This window comes from Eulemur rufifrons, chromosome 2 (assembly GCF_041146395.1).
Source record: "Eulemur rufifrons isolate Redbay chromosome 2, OSU_ERuf_1, whole genome shotgun sequence".
Lineage (NCBI taxonomy): Eukaryota > Metazoa > Chordata > Mammalia > Primates > Lemuridae > Eulemur > Eulemur rufifrons.
Genome location: NC_090984.1, coordinates 56040241 through 56061868, shown reverse-complemented (window position 1 = coordinate 56061868; position 21628 = coordinate 56040241). Strand labels below are relative to the sequence as shown.

The following is a 21628-nucleotide window of genomic DNA, read 5'->3' as shown; positions in this document are numbered from 1 at the left end:
ATACCAACACAAAACGATATGAAAGTGTAGGGCTTGCTGCTGGTAAAGGTAAATATATAGACAAATACAGGGCACTGTAATAATGATGGGTGAATCACTTTTAGCTCTGGTATAGAGTTGATACCAGGCAAGTATACAAAATATAGCTATAAAATATATTAATGGATATCCACTATAAAAAGATGTAATTTGTTACATCAGCTACACAAAGCCTGAGGGGTGGAAAAGTAAGAGTAGAATTTTTATATGCAGTTGAAGTTTTCAGCTTAAAATAGATTGTTATAAAGTGTTTTATGTAAGTCACATGGTAACCACAAAGGAAATGCCTGTAAAAGATACAAAAAAGCAAATGAGAAAGGAATCAAAGCATGTCACTACAATAAATGAACAAAACACAAAGGAAGACAGCAATAGAGGAAAAGAGGAATAAAAAAGCCACAAAACAGAAAGTAACAAACTGGCAATAATAAGCCCTTCCTTATCAGAAATTACTTTAAATATAAATGGCTAAAACTTCCCAATCAAAAGACATAGAATGGCTGAATGGATTGAAAAATAAGATCAAACTATGTGCTGTCTACAAGAGATTCACTTTAGATTTAAAGACACACGTAGGCTGAAAGTGAAAAGGGATAGAAAAATATATTCCAAAAGTTCATTTTTTGAAAGATCAACAAAATTGACAAACCCTTAGCTAATCTAAGAAAAAAGCAAAAGAGAGCAGAGTGGCCAAAATTATATCAGCCAAAATACACTTTAAGTCAAAAATGGTAACAAAAGATAAAGAAGGACATTATATAATGATAAAAGGGTCAATTCTCTAGGGAGATAAAACATCATATATGCACCCAACATCCAAACCAAATATATGAAGCAAACTTTGACAGAACCGAAGGGAGAAAAAGGGAGCAACATGATAATTATAGGAGATTTCAATACCCTACTTTCAATAATTGATGTAACAAGACAGAAGAACAATAAGGATACAGAGAACTTGAGCAACATTATAGACATAACAGACATATACAGAACATTCCATCTAATGAGAATAGAATACACATTCTTCTCAAGTGCACATGGAACATTCTCGAAGAAAGATCACATTAGGTCACAAAACAAGTCTGAACAAATTAAGAAGGTTTGAAATCATACCAAATATCTTTTCTGACCACAATGGAATGAAACTAGAAAAATAGCAGAAGGAAAACTGGAAAATTCACAAATATGTGGAAATTAAACAATACACTTCTGAACAACCAAAGGGTCAAAGAAGAAACTAAAAGGAAAATTGGAAAATATCTTGAGACAAACAAAAACACACAACTTACAAAAACTTACGAGATGTAGCAAAGCAGTACTAAGAGTAAGTGGATAGCAGTGAACACCTATATTAAAAAAGATCTCAATCCAGTCTACACCTCATGGAACTAGAAAAAGAAGCAGAAGGAATGAAATAAAAGACTAGAGCAAAAATGAACAAAATAGAGAATAGAGAAACAACAGAAAAAAAATCAATAAAACTGAGTTAGTTTTTTGAAAAGATCAACAAAATTGACAAATCTTTAGCTAAATTAAGAAAAATCAAAATCAGCAATGATAGAGGATGCCACAGAAATAGGAAGTATTATAAGAATCTACTGTGAAGAATTACATGTCACAAAATTGAATAGCCTAGAAGAAATGAACCAATTCCTAGAAATGTACAACCCACTAAGACTAAACTATGAGGAAATAGAAAATGTGAATATACCTATACCTAGTAAGGAGATTAAATTAGTAATTAAAAACCTCCCAACAGAGAGAAGCCCAGGGCTAAATGATGTCAGTGGAGAATTCTACCAAATATTTCAAGGAGAATTAACAGCACTGCTTCTCAAACTCTTCCAAAAACATTGAAGAAGAGGTAGGGAGCACTTCCAAATTCATCTTATGAGACAAGCATTACTGATACCCAAAGACAGTATAAGAAAACTGTAGACCAATATTCTTGGTGAATATAGATGTAAAAATTCTCAACAAAATACTAGCAAATTGAATTTAACAGCACATTAAAAAGGACATACAACATGAATGAGAGAGATTTATATCTGGGATGCAAGGAAGGTTCAACATGTGAATTTCAATCAGTGTAATACATCACATTAAAAGAACAAAGGATAAAAATCACATGATCATTTTAATAGATGCAGAAAAAGCATTTGACAAAATCCAACAGTTTTATAAAAAACACTCATCAAACTAGGAATAGAAGAAAATTACCTCAAAATAGTAAAGGCCATATATTAAAAGCTCAAATCTAACATTGTATTCAGTGGTGAAAAACTGGAAGTATTTCCTCTAAGATCATGAACAAGGCAAGGATGCCCATTCTCATTACCTGTATTAAACACAGTTCTGGAAGAGTCCTAGCTAGAGCCATGAGACCAGAAAAAGAAATAAAAGGCATCAGAATTAGAAAAGAAATAGAGTATCTCTGTTCACAGATGACATGATCTTATATGTAGAAAACCCTAAGGATTCCACAAAAAATAAACTATTAGAACCAATAAACAGATTCAGCAAACTTGCAGAATTCAAAATCAATGTACAAAAATTAGTTGTGTTTTTATATACAAAAACAATCTGAAAAGGAAATTAAGAAAAGAATTCCATTAAAATAGCATCAAAAGGAATAAAATACTTAGGAATAAACTTAATCAAGGAGGTGAAAGACTTGTACACTGAAAACTATAAAGTATTAGTGAAAGAAACTGAGGGAAGACACAATAAATGTACAGACATCTCATTTTTATGAATTGAAAGACTTACTGTTATTAAAATCTCCTTATTCCTTAAAGCCACCTAGAGATTCAATTAGTTCCTCCTAGAATCCCAGGGGCAGTTTTGCAGAAATAGTAAAAACAGTCCTAAAATTCATATGGAACCACAGAAGACCCTGAATAGCCAAAACAATCATGAGAATCTAGAGATCTCACACTTGCTGACATCAAAACATATCGCAAAGCTACAATAATCAAAACAGTATGATACTGGCATAAAACAGACATTATAAACTAGTATAAACAAAATATAAACTATATTGTTTATAAACTATAAACAAAATAGAGGGCCCAGAAATAAACCCACACATTAAATGATCTTTGACAAGGTGCTAAGACTGCACAATGGGGAAAGGGTGGTCTCTTTAACAAATGGTGTTGGGAAAACTGGAAATGAACCTGCAAAATAATGAAATTGAACCCTGATCTTATACACAAAAATCAACTCAAAATAGATTAAAGACTTACATGTAAGACCTGAAACTATTAATATAAAACTCCTAGGAGAAAACATAGAGAACAGCTTCTTAAAATTGGGTTTGGCATTTATTTCCTGGATATGACATGAAAAGCACAGGCAACAAAAGCAAAGATAGACAAGTGGGACTACATAAAACCAAAAAGTATCTGTTCAGCAAAGAAAACAATCAACAGAGTAAAAAGGCAAACTATAGAATATGAGAAAATATTTGTAAACTATATATCTGATAAAGGGTTAATATCCAAAATATTAATATATAAGGAACTTTTACAACTAAATTTGTTTTAAAAAACTTAAAATGGGCTAAAGAAAGATATTTCTCCGTGGAAGACATACAAATGGCCAACAGGTATAGGAAAAAATGCTCGACATCACTGGTCACTATGGAAATACAAATCAAAACCACAATCAGATATCCCCTCACACCTGTTAGAAAGGCCATTATCAAAAAAACAGAAAATATCAAGTTTTGGTGAGGATATGGAGAAATAGGGACCCTTGTATACAGTTGTAAATGTAAAATGGTGTAGCCACCATGGAAAACTGTATGGAGGCTCCATAAAAAGTAAAAGATAGAATTACCATATCATCCATCAATCCCTCTTCTGGGAATATATGCAAAAGAATTGAAATCAAGATCTTGAAGCAATGTCTGCACTTCCATGTTCATTACAGCAATATTCTCAGTAGCCAAGAGGAGGAGACACCCTAAATGCTCATTCATGGGTGAATGAATACAGAAAATGTGGTATATATGTACAATGGAATATTATTCAACCATAAAAAAGAAGGAAATCCTGTCTTTTGCTACAGCATCATTGATCTTGAGGACATTGTGCTACATCAAAATAATCCAGTCACAGTAGGACAAATATTGCATGACTTCACTTATGTGAGGTGTTCATGGTAGTCAAACTCAAAGGAGCAAACAGTCGAATGGTGGTTGCCAGGGGCTGTGGGGAGGAGAAGTTGAGAAGTTGCTATTCCATGGGTATAGAGTTTTAGTTAAGATGAAAAGTTCTAGAGACCTGTTGTACAACATCGTGCTCACAGTTAACAATACCATACTCTACATTTAAAAATATGTCAATAGGGTACATTTCATATTACAGGCTTTTCACAATAATAATAAAAACTTAGTATTAAGCCTTCAAATCCATGAGAGAAAAAAATGGAAGCCACTAAAAGGATTTAGGACACATAATTCGGTTTCCACTGTGTTCCTACCATTTAGTTGGTCTTGAGAAATTTGGTATTATTTCACAATTAAAAAGTGGCACACAGAAATTTAGAAGGATATTTCTGAAGGTCTAGTCAGAAGTAGAGAGATAGGGTCTTCTGTACCGCTGCTTACCCCTTTATAGGAGGCAGTACTACATTTCAGAAAAAACTCTGCAGGCATTAGTCCAGCTAAAGGTAACATTCACCAGACGTCTGCCACCCCAAGTCACCATACGAAATTCCAAGAATGGCTCACAGTTCAGCCTGGTTGAATAATGAGGATAGATTTGCTTGACTGTACCCAGGGACAAATAGAATTAGTATCTTTCTGTCACTTGTTTACTCTCTTGTGGTGCCTCTCTCTCTCTCTCTCTCTCTCTCTTTCTGTTTTAATTAATTAACATAAAACTTGCATTTGGACGTTGTCTTTCTTGTAGGCAGAATATATTACTGGTACTTTTCAGCATGTTCATTTGAAGAAACTTTTGCAACCCAGTTATGATCTGGTCATGGATTTGATACTTGTGCTTGTCTACCTGACATCAGTGTGTTTGCCCTGGCCGTGGTCGTATCAGTGACTATCCTGGACACCTAAAAATAAATCTGGCCAATTCTCACAGCCTTTCTTCTTTTAAATTTTCTCTCCAGTTAGTTTCAGTGATGATTTTATTTGCCTTTTTGACTCTTTATGACATTTTTACCAGAGTGATTTTTTTAAATCACTAAGCTACAAACTTCTTAGGGCTTGATTTGTCAGAGTCACCTCTGCATCCCCAGAGTCCAGATCAATGCCAGGCATACAACAGATGCACAGCAAATTTTTTTGAATGAATGAATACATGACTGAATATTTACATGAAACTAATTTAGATTTTCTTAATTTTTTGTTGAACTTTTAAAAATAACTTGACTTCAGATTTGGGTTCTCTATCTAAGAAAAATCCAGAAATAGCATTTTTAAAGAAGATATTTGATTGTGCTTAATCTCTTTTGCTTTCATATAAAAAAATAAATAAAAATGACAGGTACCTTCTCTATTTCTCTGAAAAACTCCTGATATTCTGTATCCTCCAAGAATCTTTCTCTAAGGCAAATATTGAGATGATTAAACACATTAGACTGCAAAATCGGATTTTCCTTACACCTTGATTAAAGCTTAATATTTACTGTATTTGAAGTCTAATAGTTATATGAAAGTAGCCACTCTGAACAGGGAAAGAAAAAAAGGGCTGGCAATAATTGATTCAGGATCAGTCGATAAATAGGTAGACAATTAGACTATTAGATAATCTTAATTGGAACAAACTTTTGTTATCCCTTATCATTCAACCAGCAAGCAAGTCATCTAGTAGAGTACTGATATAAATGTATACGTTTGTTACTGTTTAGTCTCGTCTTCACTGTATTTTGACAAGTCTTTAAGTGCCTAGCTGGGAAAGGAAGCATAGCTATTTATTTAGCTTAGTTTGTATTTTACCCAGCAAAGTCCATTAAAAACGTTTATACGATTTGGTTATGTTTTATGTGTACTTCCTATAGAATTTTGTTGCCTTGCCATATGACAGAAAAGAGAATTTTTTTCCCCTAGTGGCCACTGTGTGATATGTTATTAGGAACTGATTTGGTTTCCTAGGCTTAGAGAAACACAAAACTATGTGGACCTCTCCATGGAATATTCATAAAGGTTGAAATAATTGACAGTGAAGCATTTGAATTTTCTAAAAAGATTGTAAAAGTTTTGATATATAGTATTATAAAAAAACTTATGTAAAAGTTTTGATATATGTACATATTATCATAAAAAAACTTAAAATTAAGCTTTGTGTACAAAGCATTATATTATTGATATTAATAACACAGGAAGCAACCTCTGAAACAGGGAAATTTTATTTAAATAGTATATGTCAAGAACTATATTAGGTGCTTTGCATATATTGTCATTTAGTTTCTAAAATAAATGTAGAAACTAAATGCAGTCAGCCCTACTTCATGATGAAGAAGTCCAATTCCTAGTTGTCGCTTTACCAAGGCCATACCAGTGGTAAATGGTTGACTCAAAATCAGAATGTTTTTTCCTCTAAATCACTCAGCAGATGACATTACTAAAAAGTCTGGAGACTACGAAGTGACTTCATCATAGCAATATGAAACTATTCCAATGCTAAATGAAAAAGTTGGATGTGACATTGTGCATCATATTGCCATTACAACTTAGTTAAGATGTCTTTGAATAAAACAAGTAAAATACTATGAAGATTTTAGTGTTTGTATTAGGCTGGTGGAATTTTGTGTGGTATTTATTTTGTAAAATGTCTGTAATTATGGATAAGTTACTTTTTATTAAGTATTATTTAGAGTGCATGTAGCATCAACTTAGTTGATCAGTGTATCTAAAACATCTTAATGCTTTTTGTATGCTATCTGAAAGATCCTGTATTTGTTTGAGCTTATATTTATTTATTTAAATTCCAGATCATCAAGTTATTGGATGGAAAACGATCTCAAACTGTGGGAATCTTGATATCTAGTTTACATTTAGAAATGAAGGATATCCAACAGGGTAAGTCTTTTCTAACACTTTTTTTAAAAACCTTTTAATTTTTAAAAACATTTTATAGTGAAAAATTTCAAACACGTACAAAATTAGAATGTTATGATGAATCCCATGTACCCAGTACCGAGCTATGCAGCCATCAGCTCACTCTTGGTTCATCTAAAGCATCCTCCTCCTACCAACTAGATGATTGTGAAGCAAACCTCAGACATTTTGTAAACCATCTGTTAAAATCATTATTACTATTGCTAAAAGATAAGAATAGTCTTTCAAACAACACTCTAATGCCACTGATATGCCTTTAAAAATGTTAATAATTTCTCAATATTGTCACATGCTAATTTCTGTGATTGTTCATATACTCATTAATTTATTTGTTCATTTACAGTTATTTGAGTGAGGATCCAAACAAATTTCATGCATCCCTTTTGATGTGTCTCTCAAGTTTCTTTTAATCTAGAGGTTTCTATCCTCTATTTTCACCCCTTTGTAATTTATTTCTTGAAGAAGTCAGGCCACTTATCCTGTGGAGTTGCCCACATTTTAGATTTTGCTGTTTGAGTTGCCATATTTTTATTTATCATGTTCCTCTGTCCCCTGTTTCTGGTAAACTGTTAGTTTGATCTAGAGACTTACTCTGAGTGGGGCAGAATACCTCATAGGTGCTATTGTATATTCTATCAAGAAGTATATCATATCTGGCTGTCCATGTTGTTAGTGGGCACTAATGACCATTGCTAGATTCATTCTCTTGTTAGAAGTTTGCAAAATAATGATGTACTAATTCCACCACTTCTTCATTAGCTGCAATACTTCTATGGAGAAACACTTCCCTTCATCAACCATTTGGTTATGTCATAGTTTCTTTTCTTTATTTTTTCAAATGACATTCTATCTACTTGATTATCTTTGGTTCAATTTTAAATAAAAGGTATTTAAAAAGAAGAAATCGTATGCATGTATTTTTCTTAGGCTTGAGAAAAGTGAACCAAAAACTATCATACCTTTTTGAAATCTCTGTCTTCCGTGAAAACAATACTCCCCTTTCTCAGTAATCAATTAAATGTAAATCTCTATTTTGACATGTCACTTATAATATTTTCTGAGTGGTGATGCAATCTCTTAGATGGCTTCAGTAGAATTTAGCATGGGTTTAGGAGTGAAAACACCCTGAAATTATACTGCTTTTTATGTTTCAGTGCATGTTGCTCAAAGTTATTTTACTCTGCTACTCAGGACTCTATATGTTCTGACCTACACGTCATTTAAGATACTTTCACGTACTACTTTTCCTTTCAAAGGAACTTTGACAGGGGGTTAAAATTATGCTATATTGCAAACATTTAAAATTCCATAAAATACTAAGAATATCCTAAATTAAACGATAGCCACAGAGCATTCAAATAAGCTAATATTTAAGTTCAATAGTAGAACTGAATACATAGTGTGAATATTAAACCTCAGACAATGTTGCAGTAGTCGATGTGAGCTTGGGTCGGAGGATGGCTAAAAAGGCCTGTCGTTGAAATTAGAATGGGATTCTTCAGTGACTTTAGAAGAATCTAAAGTTAGATCTTCTGGAAAAATTGAGTTTCTGGTAAAGTCAGATTAGAAGATTGTGATGCTACGACAAAAAAAAAAAAAAATGGAAAAACAAAACAAATCTCTGCAGGGGAGTTTATAGTCTTTTGGTAAGGAACTAACTTTTTAGAGACAGTCATTGGAATTAGATAGGGATTCTTTGGGAATAGAAGAGTCTTGTCCGAAACAACAATACCCTCCATGAGCCTGGTGAAACCCAAGTGTGCTTGGTTTCATCACCATGATGTGTAACAACACCATGGATATGAGTTTTCACAATGTCCATGTCACCTTTGACTTTATTCTGTTTGTTTTAAGCGTGTCCTGCTGTAGTATGTCAGGTTGCCACGCGGATAAGAGGCATTCCAGCCACATGGTAGTCTAGTTACCAACTCAGGACCATAAGCTCTCTTCCCATGGCATTCTAGCCTTATTGAATTGAATGTTTGTTGTGAGTTGAGTAAGAGATTAGTTTACTGAAACTTCTTCCAGTATTCTAGCCTAGTCAAGAACATGCTTACAAGAAGCAGAAGTGAACTTTCATTCCAGCATTGTCAATGTCGATTATAGTATCACAGACTTCTAGGCCTTGTGGGCACTATTTCAGTTCTTTTCCTTCCTCAGGCACCTCTGTGATCCACCACAGAGTTGGCTCCTAAATTCTAAAATATCATGTCCCTTCCATTTCTTCATGTAGTAACGCATTCCAGATGAATATGGCACTATAACTAGAGATTCGTTTTCCTTTAGAATCGTTGACTGACACTGGCATCTGAAGGTCATGAAGAGCCCAGGCTGTGTCAGTTACATTTCTCTCTGAATCCTTGTCTGGATGTGAATGGAATGCACTTGGCCTTGTGTTGTCATCCTGGCGAAAGCACTCCCTGTGCTGATGTTGGCCTACAGGGTTTATTTTAATATGAAACGGGCTACGGTGAAATGTGATTGGGGGAGACCAGCTGGCAGCCAGGCAGATCCCACAGCAGATCAGTCCTGGTAAAATGACCACAATTTGGAGGCTGTTCTTCAGCTTTCTGGTCATATATTCGTCCTTGTCAGTGCACAAAGACCAGAGGCATTAACTTGCACTTTCCAAACTCACAAGAAGCTGAAGTATAAACCAGAAAGCTGGTGTATTCACTTAGAGAGGAAAATGTTCCTTTCTCATGACTAAAAAAAATTATCTCTTTATCATTTTCTTCAAATCATTTGTCTCTCCTTGGCATTATGTATATGTTATGCCATTTTCTTCACTAAAATGTTATTTCCATCACTCCATCCCAGCACATGCATCATAAGCGCACAATAAATAATTTTTGAATGAATGAACAAAGAGATGGATGAGAGAGATAAAGGCAAGAATACAAAGAGACAGGCCTAAACAGATTTGGAAACAACATGCAGTACCTGGTTCTTGGAAAGTGCACTATTCATTTGTTAGGAATAGAAGTACCTACAAGCATTATGGAGAGCCTCAAGCATTCTGGTTTTCTAAATGGCAGTGATATTTCAATCTTGCTAAGGTTACAGCTTTGTCGCCCTGCAACAAGGTTTGGGTATTTCAGCCCACAGTTACCTCCCACAGATGGGTAATATGACTTTAATTGGTTCAACTCTTAAAGAGCAACCTTATATGATGCCTCCTTTGTAAAGTGAGCACATCTCTGCAGTCCACTAGGCACAGCCTATACTGCACATTCAGAGAGTGGAATATTGGTGTTCCATACCATAAGGTCTTACAGATAACAAGTAGCAGAGCCAGAATTCTCTTTTATGTCATGTTGCATTTTTTTGGCTAAAAATTTCTGTGATGACTAAGCATTGTTTACAACTAACTGGGCTAATGTATCACGTATATAAGTCATATATTCAAATTTTTGTGGAATTTAATTTTATTTTTAAAAGTATAAACTAAGTATTAAACTACATAGAATCAGAAGAATGTCATGTATTCCATTCTAGTGCGTTTAGACAAAACTAACTGCCTGTCTTCCTGCCTTCAACATGTATTGAGTGCCAGCTGTATGTCAGGCACCATGACCATTACAACCACACATAAGACCAGACTCTAATACCCTCCAGAGCCCCCACGATGGTGGGAGAAGTATAAAAGCAGCCCAAGGTTACAATAGGATTGGCTACGAAATAACAGAAAGCAATATCTTGACTCTTCCATCCTCTCAGACTCCTCACAAGTTTTATAGGAATAGTGGTCATCACACAGAGAGGAGCTTTTCCAATTGAGGAAAAAGCATGAAACAAGACACGTGAAAAAGACACAACTGGAACATATACATTGCATGTGAATGTGGGTTGTTTCCAGGTACAAGGCTAGAAACACAAGCAGCATCTAAACCAGAAGGTCCCTAAGTATCATCACTAGAAATTTATACATTACTGCATCAGTAAAGGGGGGAAGAAATTTAAGAGGCAGTGCCGTGATCTGATTTTGAGTGCAGCATTCTCTCTCCAATTGTCGTATGGAAGACTGGCCTCGAAGGCCTTGTGTGCTTTGGCCGGAGCACGGCTCTCTTCTGTCCCTTTGCTCGCATCCCTTCCTGCTGTACTCTCACCAGCCACAGTGGTCATCTTTGATTCCTTAAAAAGGTCAAGGTTTTTCCTCCTTCCGTGTCTTTGCTTGCGCAGCATGTTTTGAATGAATAGCACAGCATCTTCCCTCTGTGTGAAATGCTTTTCCACCCCATTCTCTATGTAGCTAGCTCCTTTTCTTTACGCTAGGTTTCAGCTTAAATGTCACCTCAAACAGGCCCTTCCAGAGCCTCCTAATATATCATCCTAAGGCAATTCTCTTATTTCCTTCACAGCACGAAGTATCTTACTTGTTCATCTACTTATGTTTTCATTGATATCTACCACCAAAATATAAGTTTCAAGGAGGAGACTGGTCACTGATGTGTCCCCAGTACCTTGTACTTGTGTCTGGCACACAAGTAATGATCTTCAAGTGCCTGTTGAATGAATATACAAAAATAGGACTGAAAGTGGGTAAATCTGTGAGAAAGGGATTGTAATTTTTCAGGTGATAAATGGTGCATAATGGTGCCCAAATCCAGAAACTAAAAATACAGGAGCAAAACAGGGGTTGAAGCAGAAGGTGAACTCTGTTTTGGGTGATTTCAGCGTGATGTGACTGGAGACGTGTCTGCTGAAGTGTTCAGTGAGCATCTAAAATCTTAAGCTGGTGGGAAGTGGATAGGGCTGGGTTTGGGCTATAATACACCCCCCAAAATCACCTTTATCTGTTTCCTTCTATGCAAGTGTTTGACATTTTGTTGAAGAAAGCCAAATCCATATACTGCCTGGAGTTTACAACACTAGATCACCAAAGGGAAGATGTTGGTTGTGGAGGGAACATGGCCTCAGAAGGCTGACCAGGATACTCACAGCACTTGAGTTTGGTCCAGGAGAGACTCTGAATAAGCAACCGACTTATTGTTGGTTTTCCATCTGCTAGATAGGATGACTTATATTTGAAAACATTTGGCATCCTTGGAGATTGCAAATTAGTGTTTTCATTCCACATTAGTGATTTCCTCTTGTTCTTGTCCCAGGGGAGATGGAAAATTGCTGTTGCCTGTTCTCGATATAAACCTCCCTATGCATTGCAACAGACTAGGTGCCAGAAACCTCCCGGCATTCATTTGGAATTTCCCGTACACTCAGAATTCATATTTATAGTATTTAACATCAAAATAAAACATTTTTAATTTTAGTTCCTACCAGTTCAGCATCTCAGTTTGAAAGTCCAGCTGCATCATACACTGTCTTTCTGTTTAGGAATCTCAGTTCAAAATGTGAGGAAGCAATGCCAGTTACTCGTATGCTCAGAGTCGAAAACCCAGATCTGGAAAAGCCCATTGGACCTTGCTCCCTTTTGCTTTAATAATTTCCAGAAATCTCTGTCAAGGTTTATGTAAATTGTCTAAAACATAATGAATTTGACTAAGCATCTGAAATTCACCTTCAATTATCTAGGACTTTCCTGAGGAATGATATCAACCTAGCCTAGAATAGCCTCTACTCACAAGGCAATTAGTCTTCAAAATTTTTTATCATACACCCTTACCAGTAAAATGTTTTAGGGCATGTTTCTCAATGTATGTTCTCTAAAACATGTACATTATGTAAATCTCTGATAGAACTAATATGTACATTTTAAAACATATACAAATATGTGAATTAAAATGAAATTAATTATGTCTTGCTAATTTTGATGGGTTCTTATTGGCCTGGTATCTCAAAGGTCAATATACTGTTAGGTTGAGGCTTATCCTTAACGATAGTGAATTTAAATCCACATTGCAAATAATTTTCTTGATAAAGTCTGTTTATGGAGATCAACTTCTTGGCAGATCTGATTCAACTGTACTTGTTTTTACCTCCTTCCATGGCTGATGAAGAGCTTGTACTAGCAATCAAAGTGTTTGCTCTGCCATTTTCTTATTGTTGACGGATTATCTTTAGTTTGGGGTTTCTCTGTAGGAACCTTTTAAAGCCAACTTGTTTATTTTGTGAAGTCTAGTTAAAACCATAATTTCAGAATCAGAAAACTTCACGTAATTGAGCTCCCCAAAATCACAATATGTTGAAAGCAAAGAAACAAGTGAGGCTGTCACGTATGAAGGAGTTTACCCACCAAAAGTGACACATAATCCTGACATACGGACTGAATGAAGGGGAAGTGTCACTCAACTTATTAAACATTGGTAGAGCTGAGTTTTTAAAAAAATTTAGATAAATATAAGTAGTAAGTAGCTCTAGTACTTCCCTTTCGTTTTCCACCTTTTCCTTCCTCCCACTGAGTCTAAAACACCTAAGCAGCAGGGCTCCCACCCACCTCCTTTACGCACATTCCTTTACGCACAGAGCCGAGTCCAGAAAGCAGAGGGTGGCATTTCTTTGTACTTTACCTTCGGGCAACTGGCTGAGACCATCCAATCTGCCTGGAATGTAATTTTGGCTTAAAAGAACCAGAACTAATGGAAGAACAGAAGCAGCTTAACCCAAACTGTTTCTCATTCCACTGCCCTCCAGAGAATAGAGGGGATATAGGAAGGGAAGTTTTGTGAATTCTATGCTCTGTGCCCCTCTTTGAGGTTTGAACCATGGACAATTTTAATTGTACCTAAAAAGTGGCATCTTGGGCACCTTGAGGCACAGTGCATGCCTGGACTTTGGCGAGAATTGGGATTTTTTGCTTTATAAGATTGAATGATTTTGAGGTTTTGAAATAGATTAGCTAAGTGTTCCTTTTGTGATTGTCGTTTCTCCTACCTCCCAGGCAGCTCCTGTTCACTGTGTCTTTTATACTTGCCTCTTCTTCCATCAAAGCCCAAATTAAGGTCTAGACAGACTAACATGACACACTAGCAGGCATTTAGTAATGTAGATAACATTATAAGCTGTATTCCATTGATATTTCTTATTTTCTATGTGTTTACAACAAAATTTTTGTGTGTTTCTTCATATTTTTGTGGGTCTTAGCTGCTTTTTTGGGTCATTTTGGCGTGCTGTGTAAAATTATTATTGTTATATTTTTAAGAAAATTAGACATTATGTTACTGTAGATTTTATTTTATTTTTTATTTAAGATAAGGCATTTTCAAGCTCCGGGTTTCCTTTTTCTGGGGGGGGGGGGGGAATTCTGTCTGCTATGACTCAGTTGCATTACTAATTATGTTTTAATAACTGCAAATAGTTAAAGATTGAAGTTTGCTCATTTTATAGTATAACATACATTGAAATAGCATATTAGAATTGAACAAAGTATTAGCAATAATTAAATAATGATGGAACTATAGATATATGTAAATGGAATTTTCATAACATGGGCTGTCTATGGTTCCCACTCAGAGATTGCTAATTGATGTAAAAAGCATGTGATGCCATTTAGAGACCAAGGTTTCTTTGTAGACTTTTGTGGGTAGTTGGTTCATTGGTTGGTTGGTTGATTCATTGACTTTTTTAGGTGGTAAGGATTTTAGGTGGGCAATTATTTATAGCCTGACATCCATAAAGGATGGAAGAAGTATTGGCTTGGTCCAGTAAATTCCCACTGCCTTGAAGGATAGTTAGGGGTAATTATGGGATTGAGCTTGGGAAATCAAGCTGTGTCACTTGGTGCCTTAGTGTCATCATCAGTAAAACAACAGCACCCACCTCATACAATTAAATGTAAAACATCTAGAGCCCTGCCTGGCACAGAGGAAACTCCTGATAAATACGAGCTATTAATTGTTAATTATTAATCCCCAGTAAAGTCTGCCTGCTGTCCCCACCCTCTGGTGTGGGGGACAGAGATCCCTTAAGCTGCTGCTTCACTGTGCCCTTAAGCAGCTCATTTGGATACTTGCATAGAGTGAGGATTTGTGCATTTCTGTCTGCACAGGCACACCTGGTACTGATGGGAGGTAGAACATAGCGGCCAGTAGGGAGAAAGTCAGGCGTAGGTTATAAGAGAGGAACAGTTATAGGAGAGCTATGACCACTGTCAAGAGACTTGTTTACATTGCTCTTCAGCGGGAGCAGGTCTGTACAATCTTCTGTCCTGCCTTTACACGGCTCCCCACGCTCCACACTCCTCTCTGCCTGCTCCCTCCTTTTCACCTCTTGCAGTTTTATCATGGACGTGGTCTTCCCTCTCACTGATGGCCTCGTTGTTGGGAGGTGAAACTGTGGTAATAAGCTCCTGCTCTCCCTTTCTTCACCTTTCTCATTCTACCTCTGCCTCCTCCCATGAACCCTGTGGTCTCCTTTCCTTTTCCTTGGAAGAGGTCAGGGGAGTAGGATTGTCAGAGTTTTGTGAGGTCGGATACATGGGAGTTTTAACAAACCAAGTCCTTCTACATTACTTTCCCCACTCTATTCTCTTTTCCTTTTCAATTAAGTTTGTATTTATTGGTTGGTTGATTGAGACAGGGTCTCTCTCTGTCACCCAGTCTGGAGTGCAGTGGTACCATCATAGCTCCCTGCAGCCTCAAACTCCGGGGCTCAAGCGATCCTCCTGCTTAAGCCTCCCAAGTAGCTGGTACTACAAGCACATGCCACCACACCCAGATAATTTTTTTTATTATGTTTTTTGTAGAGACTGGTTCTCACTATGTTGCCCAGGCTGATCTTGATCTCCTGGCCTCAAGTGATCCTCCCACCTCAGCCTCCCAAAGGGTTGGGATTACAGGTGTGAGCCACCCCAGATGGCCTGGATTGAATTTTTACTGAGCCCTAAAAAAAATCAGTAATTTGAGCAAAATAGCTAAGGTTTATTGTGGCTATTAGAAGTTAGCATTGTGAACAAAATAATTTCTATCAGTAAAGTCATCCTATCAATCTCTGCTTTCCTGGGCTAAGAATAAATCTAGTCCCTTTGCAAACAATTATTATGCACCCACTCTGTACAAGTCCATCATGTCAGCTACTTAAGGAAATACAAGAAAGAACAAAATAGGCTATATAGGAATCATTCTTAAAACGAACATCAGCCAAAGCCTGGTGAGCCAAGCCAACCTTACCTATCTGTGACATCTTCCACATTTTGGAATTAAATGACCAGAATTACTTTGGTTAAGCTAACAGACTACATAAAGGGCATGCCTTTCCCATCCCAATCTCCCATGTTTCGTGCCCAAAGGTGCTCCTTCCGTCAAAAAGAACTCCCTTAAGTAACGCTGCCTGTATTTTTACTAATTAGAAGCCCTTCAAACAGCAACATTCTTTGTTTATTTAGAGGTGATACCTTTGGATATAGAAATGTTCAGGGTTAAAAAATGGCTGGAGGGCTGGGATAATTCCTACATGTTCTTTCAGCTTACCCCAGTTTTGTGAAAAGCTGTCTCTGAGCTGGCGAGGGAATTTAGCTATTGTGTAAGACCCTGACCCTGTGCATGTGCCTAGAGCAGGCACATAGTTTTTATGTGTGCCTGTTAGTTTGAATTTGTGATACTGATCTGCTTTTTGTCCCTGCTGACGGTTATTATATCTTAATGGGTGAAACACTACTCTAATGATCCTTGTGTATATAATTCTTGTAGTACAGAGCAGGCACCAGAGGACCACATAAAAATGTTTGCCTCAATTTCCCTGCAAAAAAGAAGCCCAGAAACCAGACTTGACCAAGTAACAGATTTTTAAAGGTAAAGGAACCCAATAAAATTACCAGCTTTTCACAGCGTGTGTCTACTTCCTTTTGGCATATTGTGAGGTGTAGGTGAAATATTCTAACTAAACTGACAGTGTGAGTGGGGACAACTAAGGAGGGAGGGAGATAAAAGTAAAAACCACCAGCAATGATTGATATTGCAGTAGCAATGAGTTGTTGGGGTCTCCCCTTTGTGGATTTGACACTTCACCTTTCTGACACCATCTGCAGGAGCGTTGGTATAATGAGCCCTATACAGATGGGAACAAAAGCCAGGATTACTTGGAATTACTGTATCAGGGCTTTGAGGCTTGCTGTAGAATCATGCCGGCTGGTATTTGTTTATTCAGCTTATAAGATGAAAGGTGTGTGTATGTATGTGTGCACACGAAAGGAACAGACAGAAACAGAGAGTGTGTATTTTTAACATGTAAAACGGAGGGGGCTGTCTGATCCTAAGTAACTCCAAAAATATTTTAATCAAACACTGATTTCTTTCCACATTGTGATCATCAGCTAACTAATTAAATGGGTTTACGTAATGGCTTATAAGTTTAATGGTAAGTGCTTTCAAGAATGACTTAAACAGAGAGCATTTATTGATTCTCTAATACGTTGTTCCAGTATTTTGGGAATAGATTTATCAGGTATGAATTCTGGCCCGCTTAGAAACTTAAACCATATTTAGTGAATAGGAGGCAGAATTATGTACACATAAGACAGCTCTCTTAGGAGTCCTAGGACTTATGCCTTTTTATTTTTTAGACCTTTAGCCAATACCCTAACCTTCCTTGGCTACTCTGTAGGGTAAAAATAATAGAAATAATTTAATTTCCTTAATCTCCTGGGCTCAACCAGATGATCTCTTGATATTGCTTCTTCCACCTGTGAATTTAAATTTTTAAATTTTATTTTTAAGATCCTTGTATGGAAGAGGAGAAACCTCAGTGGAATACTTGGCATCGGCCCTAAATTAATCTCTTTATCTGCTTCTTCCTTTGCCAGTCCTTTTCCTCTACTCCATTCCTTCCCTAGGCCCTGGGGGAAAGATCACAGTCATGCCTGTCTCTTACACTCCTCTGCCTACTGCTGGGGGGATGGTACAAAGCTCTTCCTTGAAATCTAGGCATAAAGCCTCAGAGTGGTTTTACACTCCACTTCCTCATCCCCAGAGCTAGTTAGTGATATCACTGCATAGTGCTACAGGGCGCCTTTCTCCCCTGCCCTATCTTTTCTGTCCACACTGTTCAGGTTTTTGCTACCGCTTGCCCACTTACAATAGGCTCTAAATTGGTATTCCCAAATTTTGACCTGTCCTGTGTAATACTCTGTTCAATTTACTCCTCTACTCATACTGCTCAGTGACTCCCTCCTGTATATCAAGTGCCTTGCAGGCTCTTTATGGCATTGACAATTCTACAAGGTCTTGCCCCAAACTGTATTTGCAGCCTATGTCCCCAGTCCCTTTAATTAATTCTCTCGTCAAGCCAAAACTGAACTACCTATCATTGTCTAAACATTCCATGGGCCTGTCTGTACCTGCTTCTTCCAGTTGGAATTTACCATATATTTTTAGATGTTCTCTGTCACTTATTGCATATTTACAAATTGTCATTGTTTGGAATGAGTTTGGCGTAATTAATGGTGATTAATAAATGGGTGTTTTAGGTGTCTGCCTGCAGCAATGTAACAGTTTACTTGTAACCTTTTTTCCTAAAGTGATACTGCCATTTAAAACTTTGAAAGTAAGAATGATGGGAAAGGTATTTTCCTTATTCATTCCCTAATAGCGAGAAAATTCATTTGTTAAATTTATTTCTGTTATGGAATATTTTGGCAAGCAATGGATCTACACTAAGTATGTGAGTGGAGGGCATGATTATGTCCCACTGCTTACAAAACCTCGATGTTTTGGACAGGGACAAATCGGAAAGGAACAAACAACTTTAATTCAAATACCCCCCCCCTCCATAATGTAATATTTTTATCTGTCAAAATCCTATCTCCCTTTAGAGTCTCTCTGTTTTCTGTTTCTAGACCCCATGTCCTCTTTGTCAGGAAACTTTTCCTCACATCAGCAGAAGGACTCACTGTTCAGGAGTCCTGTGGCATATGTCACGTCCACAGCATTTGTTTTATGCCTATTGCATCCCAGGTACTGTGCTGGGAGCTAAAGTTATCAAGATGCACAAGAAATAATCCCTGACTACAAGGCTCTCACAAGCTAGTGGGGGAAGGAAACTGTTAGGCAACATACTGTAATATAGATTCTTAAAACGTATTCTCTTCACCTTATGTAAAATATGAGTGAGGTGCCATGGCAGAGGAAAAGATCGAGGACTTTTAATGATCCAAAGGTCAAGGAGTGTCCTTCCTGGGCAAGAAAGCCTTGACTCCTGGGCCTTGGAGGACAAAGTGCGGAGAGGGAGGAAGCCATGGCATGTTCAGGAATGGGCATTGCTCAGTATGGCTGGAGCCCAAGGTACATGGAGGAAGTGGTAGGGGATGAGATTGGAAATATGGTTTGGGGCCAGGCAAGGAGTGAGCTTAAAAACCAGTTCAAAGAGTTTGGACTTCACTTAATATTTAAAGGAAGATATTGGAAGTATTATGAAGATCAGAGTAAAATTTTGAGGTCTGTGTTTTAAAAAAATAACTTTGGTGATGTAGTTGAAGGATGGATTGGCGGGAAAGATTGAAATTAGAGATAAAAATTAGATCAGCTTTCTCAGTGGTCCCAGACGTGTCTTGTATTTCCTGTAAGACATTTAGTACATTATTTTTTTAATTAGAGTTATTTGTGTATGTATTTTCCTATTAATAATGCTTCCTGAAGTTGGGCCTTGAGTGGGTTTTAAAGGGCTGAAAGGGTTTCATAGCAACTACTATCTGAACACCTAGGAATTCTGGAAAGTTGCATTTATAGCACAAATCACTCAGTAGTTATAGTTTTCTTTCTCTAATTCTTTTCAGACATTAAAGGAGATAAGGCATTAACAAGCATTAAAACTCAGTAACAGGATATATATTTGAAATCATAGTAGTCATAGTTCGTAGGTACCATTTTGAGTTCATACCATGTTCTATGTGCTATGCCTAGCATACATATTACCTCACTTAGTATTTTCAGTAAGTAGTATTAGATCCATTTTACAGATAGATATGCTGAGGCTCAGACCATTTAACATGTCAGGATCACGTAATGAGTAAATTTTGCTCTGTTCATGATAGTCATCTTGAAGTTCTTCTGTAACTTGAATGTGTTCCTTCATCAGAGAAAGAAATGTGCCTTTGCAGTTACCTCTCCCTGGAACATTCTTCTCCCAGATACTTGCAAAACTGACCTCTTCAGGTCTTAATTTATATGTCACTTCCTCAAAGATGACTTCCTTGATTATCCTATCTAATGTGCATTTCTCTATTTTAGTTTCTTCATAGTATATCATTATCTGAAATTATATATTTACTTGTGTATTATTTATCTTCAATCTAGGATATGATTTCATGAGATCAGTACTTTGAATGTCTTCTGTGCTTCTAACTTATAGCCACAGCCTTATAGGGCAGTCTCTGGAACTTAGTGCACATTCAGCAAATATTTATTCAAGGGCCAATGTGTGAATGAATGAACGTCTCCAGAGCCCATAACTTACTCTATGGTCCCATCCTCTCTAGGTGTTTTCTTTCTGCTACCTAGCACACTGGATGGGATTGGCTGACAGAATAACCTGTCAAGCTGTGTATCTGGGACCAGACTGATTAACTTTTAAAACTGAATATTAACTCACTAGGAAAAAAAACTCATAGATCATTCTCTTTCTCACCAGTTAAGATTTTTTGATTATATCTAAGCTTATAGTTGTATATAGTTACCTAGCATGTGTGATTAATTTAGAAGCAAAATTTTCTGATAGATTACTTTTAGAATTTTACCTTATGCATTCATGTTGGCTGAGTTTTGTAGGAGAACATTGGGATTTACATAAAACAGACATTGTTCCTGTCTATTTTGTATTTTAAAGCACCAGACATTTAAAAATACATGTCCTATCTGATATCTGCTTGATAAATAAGTGGATTTATATTATCTTCACACACAAAATAACAGTCCTGCAAGGGTAAATTGTTTCTTTCCTCAAATTACATTTTTCTTTTGTGCTTTCAGATTGGCCTTTTTCAAAGCATAATTTTCCTTTGTCTTGGTGGAGTCTGAGGTGGCTTACTTTGTCACCAACTTATTTACCTCTTTTCTCACTACCTCACATATCTAGGAGTAGCTTGCTGATTAACTCCTAAGTTCGAGAAGGTGGCCTGCGAAGGAATTTTAAGTACATTTCTCGGTGTTCTGTGAAGTTACATGATCTTAGCTCAGTTGTATAAAAGGGTTCATATGATTCTAAACTACAGAAGAAGCAAAACAATTCAAAAGCAACCTGCCCTTCACCTTGATCCCTACCTTCTCCAAAAACCATGGTGTAATGCAAATGAACAGAATCATGGTTGAGGAGCAAAATTTTAAGGCATTCTAAGTATCACTGGTTGATTTAATAAAATTAATTAGCCTGCCACAGAGGAAATTTACTAGCGTGCTGGTTAATTTCACAACGCAAAGTCAGGGAAGGGAGGTAGGGTTGAGGGAACAACCTTATTAGTTTTGAATAATTATTTAAAGATGTGGACCTGCCTATTTCAAACACTTTGATAGCCAAATCCATTACGGCTTTAAAATCTCACGGTTTCCATCCCAGTATATATGGGAAGGAACCTCTCTAGATGAAATCATAAGTATATTAGTTAACAGCTAAGTGACTTATTTA

The 21628-nt window shown here is 36.7% G+C and overlaps 1 protein-coding gene across 2 annotated transcripts in view; it reads left to right on the top strand.

Annotated features, from left to right (window-relative positions):
* The window catches only part of FMN1 (formin 1), a 353923-nt gene that overhangs the window by 192042 nt on the left and 140253 nt on the right, over positions 1–21628 (top strand). For both annotated transcript variants that reach the window (XM_069462066.1, XM_069462074.1), the window contains one exon: positions 6994–7081. In XM_069462066.1, coding sequence (XP_069318167.1) covers positions 6994–7081 — 88 coding nt within the window. The remainder of the gene's footprint in view (positions 1–6993; positions 7082–21628) is intronic.